This window comes from Triticum dicoccoides, chromosome 2A (assembly GCF_002162155.2).
Source record: "Triticum dicoccoides isolate Atlit2015 ecotype Zavitan chromosome 2A, WEW_v2.0, whole genome shotgun sequence".
Classification (NCBI taxonomy): Eukaryota; Viridiplantae; Streptophyta; class Magnoliopsida; order Poales; family Poaceae; genus Triticum; species Triticum dicoccoides.
In genome coordinates, this window is record NC_041382.1 from 767,395,279 (window position 1) to 767,409,084 (window position 13,806).

At 44.1% G+C, this 13,806-nt stretch overlaps 1 protein-coding gene across 1 annotated transcript; it reads left to right on the plus strand.

Moving 5' to 3' along the window:
• The first annotated feature begins 4,169 nt into the window (after positions 1-4,169).
• Positions 4,170-5,386, plus strand: LOC119358389 (zinc finger MYM-type protein 1-like). The gene is made up of 2 exons (XM_037624959.1): positions 4,170-4,768; positions 4,858-5,386. The coding sequence occupies exons 1-2, from the start codon at positions 4,221-4,223 to the stop codon at positions 5,384-5,386; spliced, it is 1,077 nt and encodes a 358-aa protein (XP_037480856.1). The 5' UTR covers positions 4,170-4,220.
• Positions 5,387-13,806: the final 8,420 nt, after the last annotated feature.

Genomic DNA, 13,806 nt, shown 5'->3' on the forward strand with positions numbered 1-13,806 from the left:
GAGCGTTCGGCTCAGCTTCATACGTGGAGTTGACGAAGCTGGGAGCTGGAGCGTTGCAGAACAGGCCCTAAGTGACCAAATGAAATTGCCGCAACGTCGAAGCGGACCCTGTTTACGGGAACGCACTTCAAGCGTTGACAGACAAAGATCACCTTGTGACTCACACCTATGAACGTGTTCTAGGTCAGTGGTTTGATTCCAGTGGAACGATTGATCTTGAAAAGGATTAGGCGTTCATGGAAGCAACCACTGTCTTTGTGGGAGCCGTTCTTAGTGTGATTGGAGACAAGTTGGTTGACGCATATCTTCGTATGCGGGTCGCCAAAAACTTGTGAGATGTGCCTTGAAGCTAAGTTCGGCGCAACTGATGCTGGAAACGAGTTGTATGCTATGAAGCAATTCCTTGATTACAAGATGGTTGATAACCGTCATGTTCTGGACCAGACTCATGAGATATAGTGCATCGCTAAGGAGCTAGATCTCCTGAAGTTCGAGTTAAGGGACAAGTTTGTAGCGGGTTACATTATTTCAAAACTTCCTCCTTAGTGGAGGAACTTTGTTACTTCTCTCAAGCACTTGAGACGTGAATTCTCTGTTGAGGATGTCGCCGGTCATCTAAAAGTGGTGAGCAGAACTCGAGAAGAGAGGACTCACACATGAAAGGGGTTTGAGAACTCCGGGGGAAGTAGAGGGGTGATGTGAAATATTGCCTGCGAGGTGAGGATGGACTTGACCAAAGTAGTACAACCAATCTAGTGATATTCCTTTCCCTGCCAAGGAGGGAGCTTTGCTGCAATTTTGTCCTCAAACGGTTGGAAACCCACTCCCTTGAGTTACGACATGGAGAGCGGCAGGCCAAGGTACTTGATCGGAAATGAAGCTCACCTACCCGACAAGCTTTGCAGGGTGTCATTGAGATTACGGTTGCCGCAACGAATAGGGATGACCGAGCTTCTGTGGATGTTGGTGGAGAGAACAATGACCTCACCAAAAGAATCTAAAAAAGTTATCAGATTTTGGATGTCCTGCTTGCTGGCAGCAAAAAAATGGCGGCGGCAACATAGAGCGAGGCGCGGAAAGTGGCCCCTCTACCACCAATCTTGTGCCCAGCCATGACGGTTTGGTTCCGTCATGTATTATGACGCGGTATACATAACGGATTTCGAATCCGTCACGCGTGGCCATCCATGATGGTTTTGTGCCCAGCCATGACGGTTTGGTTCCGTCATGTATTAACAGATTTCTTGTAGTGGCAAGAGGTTGTGCTTAGTAGCCACATCGAGGATCTCTCGCATGGGGGGGGGGGAGGGGAGGGGTGATGATGAGGACAAAAAGCGACAGAGAGAGTGGGTCGCCTTGCTGCAACCCTCGCCCATGTACCTTTGAGAAGGATCCGCGATGAAGATGTATCGCAAGACAGCGATCCAGCCTCCAAACCGGCTCGGGAACCCCCCTTCTTTGTGCGAGATCGAAAATGTAGCCGTCTCTAACAAAATCAAAGGCCTTGCGATAGCATGGTTGCCATTTTATTTTGTGGAGGGGTCAGGCAAAGTTTGTGACTTACATGAAGTTATCGTAGATGCTCCTCTTTTTTGTTGTTACCGTTGGGCAAAGTTTTTAATGTCCACATTGCGGGGTTCGCCCTCTCATTATTCCAAGTGAAGCCACGATTCTGCAAATGGATCTCCTTGAGCTCACAGTTGCGCGAGAGTTATCCAAAATCGGTTTTATTCTGCTTCTGTTATATACTTCACTTACTGATCTAGCAGAAGAGAATAAAAGACTAGTAGAGTACTACGGTCAAAAGAAGAAGCCACTGGAAATCTTTCTGGATACAGTAACTTTAATCACCGATTAATTAATCCTTAGAAGAAAAGAGGCCCTCTCTTAACTTTAAGAGAGAAGTACATATTTCAACCCCGAACTATTGCTCTAGTCTAATTTACAACCCCGAACTTCAATATCGTCTAAACTACAACCCCCAACTCTCAAAACCGGTCAGGATTCAACCCTTCTCTACCTCTTAACCTGTTTTGAGCAAGCTAACCGGTTTTGACCTGTTGACTAGGTGAACCGTAAACTCAAAAAACAACTAATTTTCTTTCACCTGGTAAACCCTGGTAAACAGTATTTTTTTAAAAAAATTACATTTTTTAGCTTGTTTGGACATTTGAGTAGCTCTCAGAAAAAAAGACAAATGTGGAGTCTGTGAAACAATTAACTGTTTGTGCACTGTTCGGGCCGATTTTGTTTTTTTTGGCTGAGGGTTACTCAGATGTCCAAACGGATTAAAAATTGGCATGGACCTCATGCATTGATACATCTTCCATGCAAAAAATATTCAGATTTTTTTTTTGAAATTTTTGAATTTACTGTTCAACCAGTGAAAAAATCAAAATTATTTTTTTATTTTTTATTTCTTTCAACTTTTTTTTTTTGAATTTACAGTTCACCTTGTGCAAAAAAAATGAAATTATTTTTTGATTTTTTTAAATTTACTGTTCACTAGTCAAGAGGTCAAAACTGGTCAACAGGGAGAGAAGTGTTGAATTCTGAACGGTTTTGAGAGTTGGGGGTTGTAATGTAGATGGTATTAAAGTTCGGGGTTGTAAATTAGACTAGTGTAAGAGTTTGGGGTTGAAATATGCACTTCTCTTATTCTAGCTGGCAGAAGAGGCCCTTTTTTTGCCAGGAAATTATTTATATTATTGCTCAAATACCAGGTTTAGCAGGTCGTGCTTTTTGACAATTACCGAAGTTTGCCAATAAATGGCTTACATAATTGTGAGCTCAAACACACATGGGTATACAATCATTTCGTTCATCCATCGGGGGCAAAGGATAAAGCAGTCACGTGGGAAATGTAGTTGCCACTCCCTAACAGTTGTGAATGTTCAGAATTTTAGACCTCTAGGGCAAACGATAAAGCAGTCACGAGCAGTGGCGGAGCGCTCCGGTGGGCGAGGTATGGCACCTGCCATACCTTAATTATTGGCAAAAAAAAAATTATACATATGTATCTTTCACTCGGCTCAGTTCTGCCTCGACCACAGCCAGGCCCAGGCAGAGCCAGCGGTGGCCTCGAGCGCCCTCTGCCCACAAGTCCACGACCCCACGTCCCACCCACCTAAAAAAAAGAAAACGAACGACCAGGGCACGCTCCTTCCCTGCCCGAGACCCAAACCTAGCTAGCGCCTAGCGCGGCGGCGGCGGCGGCGGCTTACCTGGCGGGCGCGAGGTCGCGAGGACCAGGGCACCAGGCGGGCGCGGGCGGCGGAAGGCTGGGGGCTTGGAGCCTTGGAGGGTGGCGGCTCCAGCGGCGCAGCGAGCGACGGCAGCAGCAAGCGGCGGCTCCGGCGACGGCTTCACTAGCAGCTCCGGCGGCCACTCCAGTGGCGCGGTGGCTTCAACGGCGGCTCCAACAGGCGACGGCCACAGTCGGGGTTTGGGATTCAGGTGAGACCAACTGACCAAACTCTGAACTTTGATGGGCAGTAGCGTTTTTTCTTCTGTCTAAGTGTCAATTCTTCATGGACAGAAAGGCAGTGACTAATAAGATGCCCAACCGGCTCCGTTTTGTCTAGATTGCTAGAAGATGGAAGGAAAGGGAAAGGGACTAGTAAATCCAAAGAAAAGAGGAAGAGGTAATTCCTCATTTTTCTGAAAATTTTGTAGCAATTTTGAACAGCCTTAAATTCAACCATATTTTAGTGATATATTAATCTTCTCATTGCAGATTTGAAAAAGTATTTTGAAGTGCTTGGTAGTGGCAGCAACTCACAAACAAATCCAAGCACCCGCAAAAGTGTCAATATTTCAGCAAATGTCAATCATCAAGATCAAGTGACTTCCATGGAAGAAGAGCATGAAAATTTGATGCCAACCGAACAAGTGGAAGAACAAACTGCAGATTCGGTCGAAGCTATAGTAGAAGAGAATGTTGAAGTTCACGGGGTTGAAGGTATAACTATTTTTAGTGAAGATTACATAAATGGTGATCCAGGCCTTCGCATTCCACTTGATAGTTTTGCCCCCAACATTAGAGATGATGTTAGATTTGCTTATATCCGAATGGGTGACCAACTAGTTGCACTTTTCCCCCAAATAGAGATGGAAGATGCTTCCGGCCACAATTGTATAAGAATTTTGAGTGGTTGGAATATAGTGTGGATAAGCGTAAGGCATATTGCTTCTATTGTTATCTTTTTAAGCATGACCGAATGGATGATAAATTTGGGCATGATGTTTTCTCCAAATTGGGTTTTGACTGTTGGAAAAATGCGGTTGTAGCATTCCGTAAACATGTTGGTGGGCCATGTAGCATCCACAATATTTCAAAAACAGCATGTGATGATTTTAAAAATCAAAGGGCAAGTGTGAAAAGTAAAGTTACAACTTACAGCAAAGGTTCACTAGTCAAGTATGAAACTCGTGTGGATACATCTTTGGCCATTGTAAGTTATCTAGCATTGCAAGGTGAACCATTTCGTGGACACGATGAATCCAGTTCTTCTTTGAACAAGGGGAATTTTTTGGAGCTACTTGATTGGGTGAAAGAAAGAATTCCAGAAGTGAAGGTTGCATTTGATGAGCTATGCCCTAAGAATGCCCAAATGACTTCCGGAAAAATTCAAAAAATCCTTATTTCCCATTGTGCAAATGCGGTCACCAAAGCAATCAAAGAAGAGATGGGTGATTGTCTTTTCTCTGTCCTTATTGATGAGTGTCGTGATATATCGGTGAAAGAACAAATGGCCGTGGTTATTAGGTACGTGTTTAAGCTTTTGAAGTGTCTATGTGCTTTTTGATCATTTTGTTCTATGTGGAGTGGTCAACTAATTATATGACATTTTGTAGGTACTTGAGCAAACAAGGAGAGACTATTGAACGATTTTTAGGTATTAAGCATGTCCCGGACACAACATCTGCTTCTTTAAAGAAGGCATTGTTGGAGGTTTTTGCTAAACACGGTCTGGTTGTTGCGCGACTACAAGGGCAAGGGTATGATGGGGCATCTAATATGAGAGGAGAATTCAATGGCCTTCATAAGTTAATTCGAGATGAGAACCCATATGCTTTCTATATCCATTGCTTTGCCCACCAACTGCAGTTGGTAGTTGTTGCTGTTTCGAGATGCTGCAAGGGTGTTGAGGATTTTTTTGAATATGTGACCATGATATCTAATCTCAGTACGTCATCTTGCAAGAGGAAGGATAAATTGCTTGACAAGCAAAACAAGTTCTTTTGGATAAGATTAGGGGAGGTGAGATGCCCACAGGAAAAGGGAAAAATCAAGAAACATCCTTGGTCAGACCTGGAGATACAAGATGGGGCTCTCATTACACAACCTTATCTCGCATTGAATCAATGTGGGATGCAGTCATAGAAGTTTTTGGCATTGTTGAGGATGATGTGCGTGTTCCATGTAGAGCAGGAGGTTTGGTTCATCAAATGGAGACTTTTAGCTTTGTGTTCATCCTGAAGATGATGCTAAAGATCCTTCGTATGACAAATGATTTGTCTCTTCTATTGCAAAAGAAGGATCAAAATGTTGTTCAGGTATGTGATCGATCATATTATATGTATCTACTCTGCTTGATATATTTTGTTCATGTAAACATACATGCATCTAAAATTGTAATTGTCTCATTTCAGGCAATGTCATTGGTTACGGATGTGAGAACACGTTTGATCAACTGGAGAAATGATGGTTGGGAGCCACTCTTGGAAGATGTCAAAGCCTTTTGCACCAAAAACGACATTCCAATACCAAATATGGATGACATGTTTACAAAGTGGGGAAAATCAAGAAAAGGTGGACGAAACAATATCACAGCAGATCATTTTTTCGTGTGGACACATTCTATGCTGTCATAGACTCCATCACCACAGAGTTTGATCATCGTTTTAACGAGGTATCTTCAGAGCTGCTCCAGAACTTCTCTTGTCTTGACCCAAGAAAATCCTTTTCTAGGTTCAATGTGAATAAGCTTGCTAGACTCACAGAGATTTATTATGAGGATTTCTCAGATTATGAACGTGAACATATAGTTGATAACCTCGAGCTATTCATTATCCATATGAGAAGAATTGAAGAATTTAGAGCTTGTCATGATATTGCAAGCCTAGCTAAAAAGATGGTTGAACTTGAAAGGCATGTCATGTTTCCTGCTGTTTATCGCCTCATTGAGTTGGCATTGCTACTACCGGTAGCGACGGCAACAGTTGAAAGAGCCTTCTCATCAATGAAAATCATCAAGACTGAGTTGCGCAGCAAGATGTCTGATGGCTGGCTTAATGACTTGATGGTGTGTTACATTGAGCGAGCGATCTTCAAAAGTATTGATCTTGATAAAATTAAGGAAGATTTTCAGAAGGAAGGTAGGGCACTGCCATTGCCTGGGTCTTCTACACGCCATTAAAAGCTTCATTATCGCTATGTTTTAGGTTGATTTCCTATTGAGACATGTCTACATTTCCATTGTATTTGGTTATTCGTTCGTAGTGTGTAACTATGTATTGTTAGTGAAGGAAATATGCCCTAGAGGCAATAATAAAGTTATTATTTATTTCCTTATATCATGATAAATGTTTATTATTCATGCTAGAATTGTATTAACCGGAAACATAATACATGTGTGAATACATAGATAAACATAGTGTCACTAGTATGCCTCTACTTGACTAGCTCGTTAATCAAAGATGGTTATGTTTCCTAACCATGGACAAAAGAGTTGTTATTTGATTAACGAGATCACATCATTAGATGAATGATCTGATTGACATGACCCATTCCATTAGCTTAGCACCCGATCGTTTAGTATGTTGCTATTGCTTTCTTCATGACTTATACATGTTCCTATGACTATGAGATTATGCAACTCCCGTTTGCCGGAGGAACACTTTGGGTGCTACCAAATGTCACAACATAAATGGGTGATTATAAAGGAGCATTACAGGTGTCTCCAAAGGTAGATGTTGGGTTGGCGTATTTCGAGATTAGGATTTGTCACTCCGATTGTCGGAGAGGTATCTCTGGGCCCTCTCGGTAATGCACATCACATAAGCCTTGCAAGCATTGCAACTAATAAGTTAGTTGTGAGATGATGTATTACGAAACAAGTAAAGAGACTTGCCTGTAACGAGATTGAACTAGGTATTGGATACCGACGATCGAATCTCGGGCAAGTAACATACCGATGACAAAGGGAACAACGTATGATTGTTATGCGGTCTGACCGATAAAGATCTTCGTAGAATATGTAGGAGCCAATATGGGCATCCAGGTCCCGCTATTGGTTATTGACCGGAGACGTGTCTCGGTCATGTCTACATTGTTCTCGAACCGTAGGGTCCGCACGCTTAACGTTATGATGACAATTATTATGAGTTTATGCATTTTGATGTACCGAAGTTAGTTCGGAGTCCCGGATGTGATCACGGACATGATGAGGAGTCTCGAAATGGTCGAGACATAAAGATTGATATATTGGACGGCTATATTTGGACACCGGAAGCGTTCCGGGTGATTTCGAAGAAAACTGGAGTGCCGGAGGGGTTACCGGAACCCCCCGGGGAAGTAATGGGCCTTATTGGGCATGAGGGGAGAGAGAGGGCAGCAGCCCAAGAGGTGGCGCACCCCCCCCTCAAGGGAGTCCGAATTGGACTAGGAGGGGAGGGCGCGGCCCCCCTTTTCCCTCTCCCTCTCCCTCTCTTTCCTTCCCCCCAAGTCTCCTAGTTGGACTAGGAAAGGGGAGTCATACTCCCACGAGGAGGAGGACTCCCCCTCCCTTGGCGCGCCCCATAGGCCGGCCGGCCTCCCCCTTGCTCCTTTATATACGGGGGCAGGGGGGCACCCTAGAACACACAAGTTGATCTTCGTGATCGTCCCTTAGTCGTGTGCGTTGCCCCCCTCCACCATATTCCACCTCGATCATATTGTTGTAGTGCTTAGGTGAAGCCCTGCATCGGTAGAACATCATCATCGTCATCACACCGTCGTGCTGACGGAACTCATCCCCGAAGCTTTGCTGGATCGGAGCCAGGGGAGCGTCATCGAGCTGTACGTGTGCTAAGAACTCGGAGGTGCCGGAGTAACGGTGCTTGGATCGGTTGGATCGAGAAGACGTACGACTACTTCCTCTACGTTGCGTCACCGCTTCCGGTGCGGTCTACGAGGGTACGTAGACAACACTCTCCCCTCTCGTTGCTATACATCACCATGATCTTGCGTGTGCGTAGGAAAATTTTGAAATTACTACGTTCCCCAATAGTGGCATCCGAGCCTAGGTTTTATGGTATGATGTTATATGCACGAGTAGAACACAAGTGAGTTGTGGGCGATATTAGTCATACTGCCTACCAGCATGTCATACTTTGGTTCGGCAGCATTGTTGGACGAGATGACCCGGACCGGCATTACGCGTACGCTTACGCGAGACCGGTTCTCCCGACGTGCTTTGCACATAGGTGGCTTGCGGGCGACAGTCTCTCCAACTTTAGTTGAACCGAGTGTGGCTACGCCCGGTCCTTGCGAAGGTTAAAACGGAGTCAAATTGACAAACTATCGTTGTGGTTTTGATGCGTAGGTGAGATTGGTTCTTGCTTAAGCCCGTAGCAGCCACGTAAAACTTGCAACTGTTGGGGAACGTAGCAGAAATTCAAAATTTTCCTACGTGTCACCAAGATCTATCTATGGAGAGACTAGCAACAAGGGGAAGGAGAGTGCATCTACATACCCTTGTAGATCGCTAAGCGGAAGCGTTCAAGTGAACGGGGTTGATGGAGTCGTACTCGTCGTGATTCAGATCACCGATGATCCTAGTGCCGAACGGACGGCACCTCCGCGTTCAACACACGTACAGCTCGACGATGTCTCCCACGCCTTGATCCAGCAAGGAGATAGGGAGAGGTTGAGGAAGACTCCATCCAGCAGCAGCACAACGGCGTGGTGGTGATGGAGGAGCGTGGCAATCCTGCAGGGCTTCGCCAAGCACCTACGGGAGAGGAGGAGGTGTCACGGGAGGGAGGGAGGCGCCAAGGGCTCAGGTATGGATGCCCTCCCTCCCCTCCACTATATATAGGGGCAGGGGAGAGGGGGGAGGCGCAGCCTTGCCCCTTCCTCCAAGGAAGGGGTGCGGCTAAGAGGGGGGGGAGGAGTCCATCCTCCCCAAGGCACCTCGGAGGTGCCTTCCCCCTTTAGGACTCTCCCCTTTTTCCTATATCTTGGCGCATGGGCCTCTAGGGGCTGGTGCCCTTGGCCCATGTAGGCCAAGGCGCACCCCCTACAGCCCATGTGGCCCCCCGGGGCAGGTGGCCCCACCCGGTGGGCCCCCTGGACCCTTCCGGTGGTCCCGGTACAATACCGATGACCCCGAAACTTGTCCCGATGGCCGAAACAGGACTTCCTATATATAAATCTTTACCTCCGGACCATTCCGGAACTCCTCGTGACGTCCGGGATCTCATCCGGGACTCCGAACAACATTCGGTAACCACATACAAGCTTCCTTTATAACCCTAGCGTCATCGAACCTTAAGTGTGTAGACCCTACGGGTTCGGGAGACATGCAGACATGACCGAGACGTTCTCCGGTCAATAACCAACAGCGGGATCTGGATACCCATGTTGGCTCCCACATGTTCCACGATGATCTCATCGGATGAACCACGATGTCAAGGACTCAATCGATCCCGTATACAATTCCCTTTGTCTAGCGGTATGGTACTTGCCCGAGATTCGATCTTCGGTATACCGATACCTTGTTCAATCTCGTTACCGGCAAGTCTCTTTACTCGTTCCATAACACATCATCCCGTGATCAACCCCTTGGTCACATTGTGCACATTATGATGATGTCCTACCGAGTGGGCCCAGAGATACCTCTCCGTTTACACGGAGTGACAAATCCCAATCTCGATTCGTGCCAACCCAACAGACACTTTCAGAGATACCCGTAGTGTACCTTTATAGCCACCCAGTTACGTTGTGACGTTTGGCACACCCAAAGCACTCCTACGGTATCCGGGAGTTGCACAATCTCATGGTCTAAGGAAATGATACTTGACATTAGAAAAGCTTTAGCATAGAACTACATGATCTTGTGCTAGGCTTAGGATTGGGTCTTGTCCATCACATCATTCTCCTAATGATGTGATCCCGTTATCAACGACATCCAATGTCCATGGTCAGGAAACCGTAACCATCTATTGATTAACGAGCTAGTCAACTAGAGGCTTACTAGGGACATGGTGCTGTCTATGTATCCACACATGTATATGAGTTTCCTATCAATACAATTCTAGCATGGATAATAAACGATTATCATGAACAAGGAAATATAATAATAATCAATTTATTATTGCCTCTAGGGCATATTTCCAACAGTCTCCCACTTGCACTAGAGTCAATAATCTAGTTCACATCGATATGTGATTAACACTCAAGGTCACATCCCCATGTGACTAACACCCAAAGAGTTTACTAGAGTCAATAATCTAGTTCACATTTACCATGTGATTAACACTCGATGAGTTCTGGGTTTGATCATGTTATGCTTGTGAGAGAGGTTATAGTCAACGGGTCTGAACCTTTCAGATCCGTGTGTGCTTTACAAATCTCTATGTCATCTCCTAGATGCAGCTACCACGTTCTATTTGGAGCTATTCTAAATAACTGTTCTACTTGGAGCTATTCTAAATTGTTGCTCCATTATACGTATCCGGTATCTCTACTCAGAGCTATCCGGATAGGTGTTAAGCTTGCATCGACGTAACCCTTTACGACGAACTCTTTTACCACCTCCATAATTGAGAAAATTCCTTAGTCCACTAGTTACTAAGGATAACTTTGACCGTTGTCCTGTGATCCATTCTTGGATCACTCTTGTACCCCTTGACTGACTCATGGTAAAGCACACATCAGGTGCGGTACACAGCATAGCATACTGTAGAGCCTATGTCTTAAGCATAGGGGACGACCTTCGTTCCTTTCTCTCTATTCTGCCGTGGTCGAGCTTTAAGTCTTAACTTCGTACCTTACAACTCAGGCAAGAACTCCTTCTTTGACTGATCCATCTTGAACACCTTCAAGATCATGTCAAGGTATGTGCTCATTTGAAAGTATTATTAAGCATTTTGATCTATCCTTATAGATCTTGATGCTCAATGTTCAAGTAGCTTAATCCAGGCTTTCCATTGAAAAACACTTTCCAAATAACCCTATATGTTTTCCAGAAATTCTACGTCATTTCTGATCATTAATATGTCAACAACATATACTCATCAGAAATTCTATAGTGCTCCCACTCACTTCTTTGGAAATACAAGTTTCTCATAAACTTTGTATACACCCAAAATCTTTGATCATCATCAAAGCATACATTCCAACTCCGAGATGCTCACTCCAGTCCTCAGAAGGATTGCTGGAGCTTTGCATACTTATTAGCATATTTCAGGATAGACAAAACCTTCCGGTTGTATCACATACAACCTTTCCTCAAGAATCGTCGAGGAAACAATGTTTTGACATCCTATCTGCAAGATTTCATAAATAATGCAGCAATTGCTAATATAATTCCAACAGACTCGCATCGCTACGAGTGAGAAAGTCTCATCGTAGTCAACTCCTTGAACTTGTCGAAAAACATCTTAACGACAAGTCGAGCTTTCTCAATGGTGACACTTACCATCATTGTCTGTCTTCCTTCCAAAATCCATCTGCACTCAACAGCCTTACGACCATCGAGTTGTTCTGCCAAAGTCTACACTTTGTTTTCATACATGGATCCTATCTCGGATTTTATGGCTTCTAACCATTTGTCGGAATTTGGGCCCACCATCGCTTCTCCATAGCTCGTAGGTTCATTGTTGTCTAGCAACATGACTTCCAAGACAGGATTACGTACCACTCTGAAGTAGTACGCATCCTTGTCATCCCACGAGGTTTGGTAGTGACTCGATCCGAAGTTTCATGATCACTATCACAAGCTTCCACTTCAGTTGGTGTACGTGCCACAGGAACAACTTCCTATGCCCTGCTACACACTTGTTGAAGTGACGGTTCAATAACCTCATCAAGTCTCCACCATCCTCCCACTCAACTTTTCGAGAGAAACCTTTCCTCGAAAAAGGACCCGATTCAAGAAACAATCCCTATTGCTTTCGGATCTGAATTAGGAGGTATACCCAACTGTTTTTGGGTGTCCTATGAAGATGCATTTTATCTGCTTTGGGTTCGAGCTTATCAACCTGAAACCTTTTCACATAAGCGTCGCAGCCCCAAACTTTCAAGAAACGGCAACTTAGGTTTCTCTAAACCATAGTTCATACGGTGTCGTCTCAACGAAATTATGTGGTGCCCTATTTAAAGTGAATGTGGTTGTCTCTAATGCCTAACCCATGAATGACAGTGGTAATTCGATAAGAGACATCATGGTATGCATCATATCCAATAGGGTGTAGTTATGATGTTCGGACACACCATCACACTATGGTGTTCCAGGCTGTATTAGTTGTGAAACTATTTCCACAATGTCTTAATTCTGTGCCAAACTCGTAATTCAGATATTCATCTCTATGATCATATCATAGATATTTTATCCTCTTGTCACGACGATCTTTCAACTTCACCCTGAAATTACTTGAACCTTTCAATAATTCAGACTCGTGATTTATCAAGTAAATGTACTCAACATCTACTCAAATCATCTGTGAAGTAAAAACATAACGATATCCACTACATGCCTCAGCACTCATTGGACTGCACATATCAAAATGTGTTACTTCCAATAAGTTGCTATCTTGTTCCATCTTACTGAAAACGAGGCTTTTCCAGTCATCTTGCCCATGTGGTATGATTTGCATATCTCAAGTGATTCAAAATCAAGTGAGTCCAAACGGTCCATTTGCATGGAGTTTCTTCATGCATATACACCAATAGACATGGTTCGCATGTCTCAAACTTTTCAAAAACAAGTGAGTCCAAAGATCCATCAACATGGAGCTTCTTCATGCGTTTTATACCGATATGACTTACGTGGCAGTACCACAAGTAGGTGGTACTATCATTACTATCTTTTGGCATGAACATGTGTATCACTACGATCGAGATTTAATAAACCATTCATTTTAGGTGTAAGACCATTGAAGGTATTATTCAAATCAACAGAGTAACCATTATTCTCCTTAAATGAATAACCGTATTGCGATAGACGTAATCCAATCATGTCTATGCTCAACGCAAACACCAAATAACAATTATTTAGGTTTAACACCAATCTCTTTGGTAGAGGGAGCGTGCGATGCTTGATCATATCAAGCTTGGAAAAACTTCCAACACATATCGTCAGCTCACCTTTAGCCAGTCTCCGTTTATTCCGTAGCCTTTTGTTTCGAGTTACTAACACTTAGCAACCGAACCGGTATCTAATACCCTGGTGCTACTAGGAGTACTAGCAAAGTACACATTAACACAATGTATATGCAATATACTTCTATCCACCTTGCCAGCCTTCTTATCTACCAAGTATCTAGGGTAATTCTGCTCTAGTGGTTGTTCCCCTTATTACAGAAGCACTTAGTCTCGGGTTTGGGTTTTACCTTGGGTTTCTTCACTAGAGCAGCAGCTGATTTGCCGTTTCATGAAGTATCCCTTCTTGCCCTTGCCCTTCTTGAAACTAGTGGTTTCACCAACCATCAACAATTGATGCTCCTTCTTGATTTCTACTTTCGCAGTGTCAAACATCGCGAATACCTCAAGGATCATCATATCTATCCCTGATATGTTATAGTTCATCACGAAGCTCT

Bases quoted from the DNA above. Each gene is read 5' to 3' on its own strand.
- LOC119358389 (XM_037624959.1), top strand. From the start codon at position 4,221: ATGGATGATAAATTTGGGCATGATGTTTTCTCCAAATTGGGTTTTGAC. The intron at 4,769-4,857 runs GTACGTGTTTAA...GACATTTTGTAG, and splicing joins CAAATGGCCGTGGTTATTAG to GTACTTGAGCAAACAAGGAG.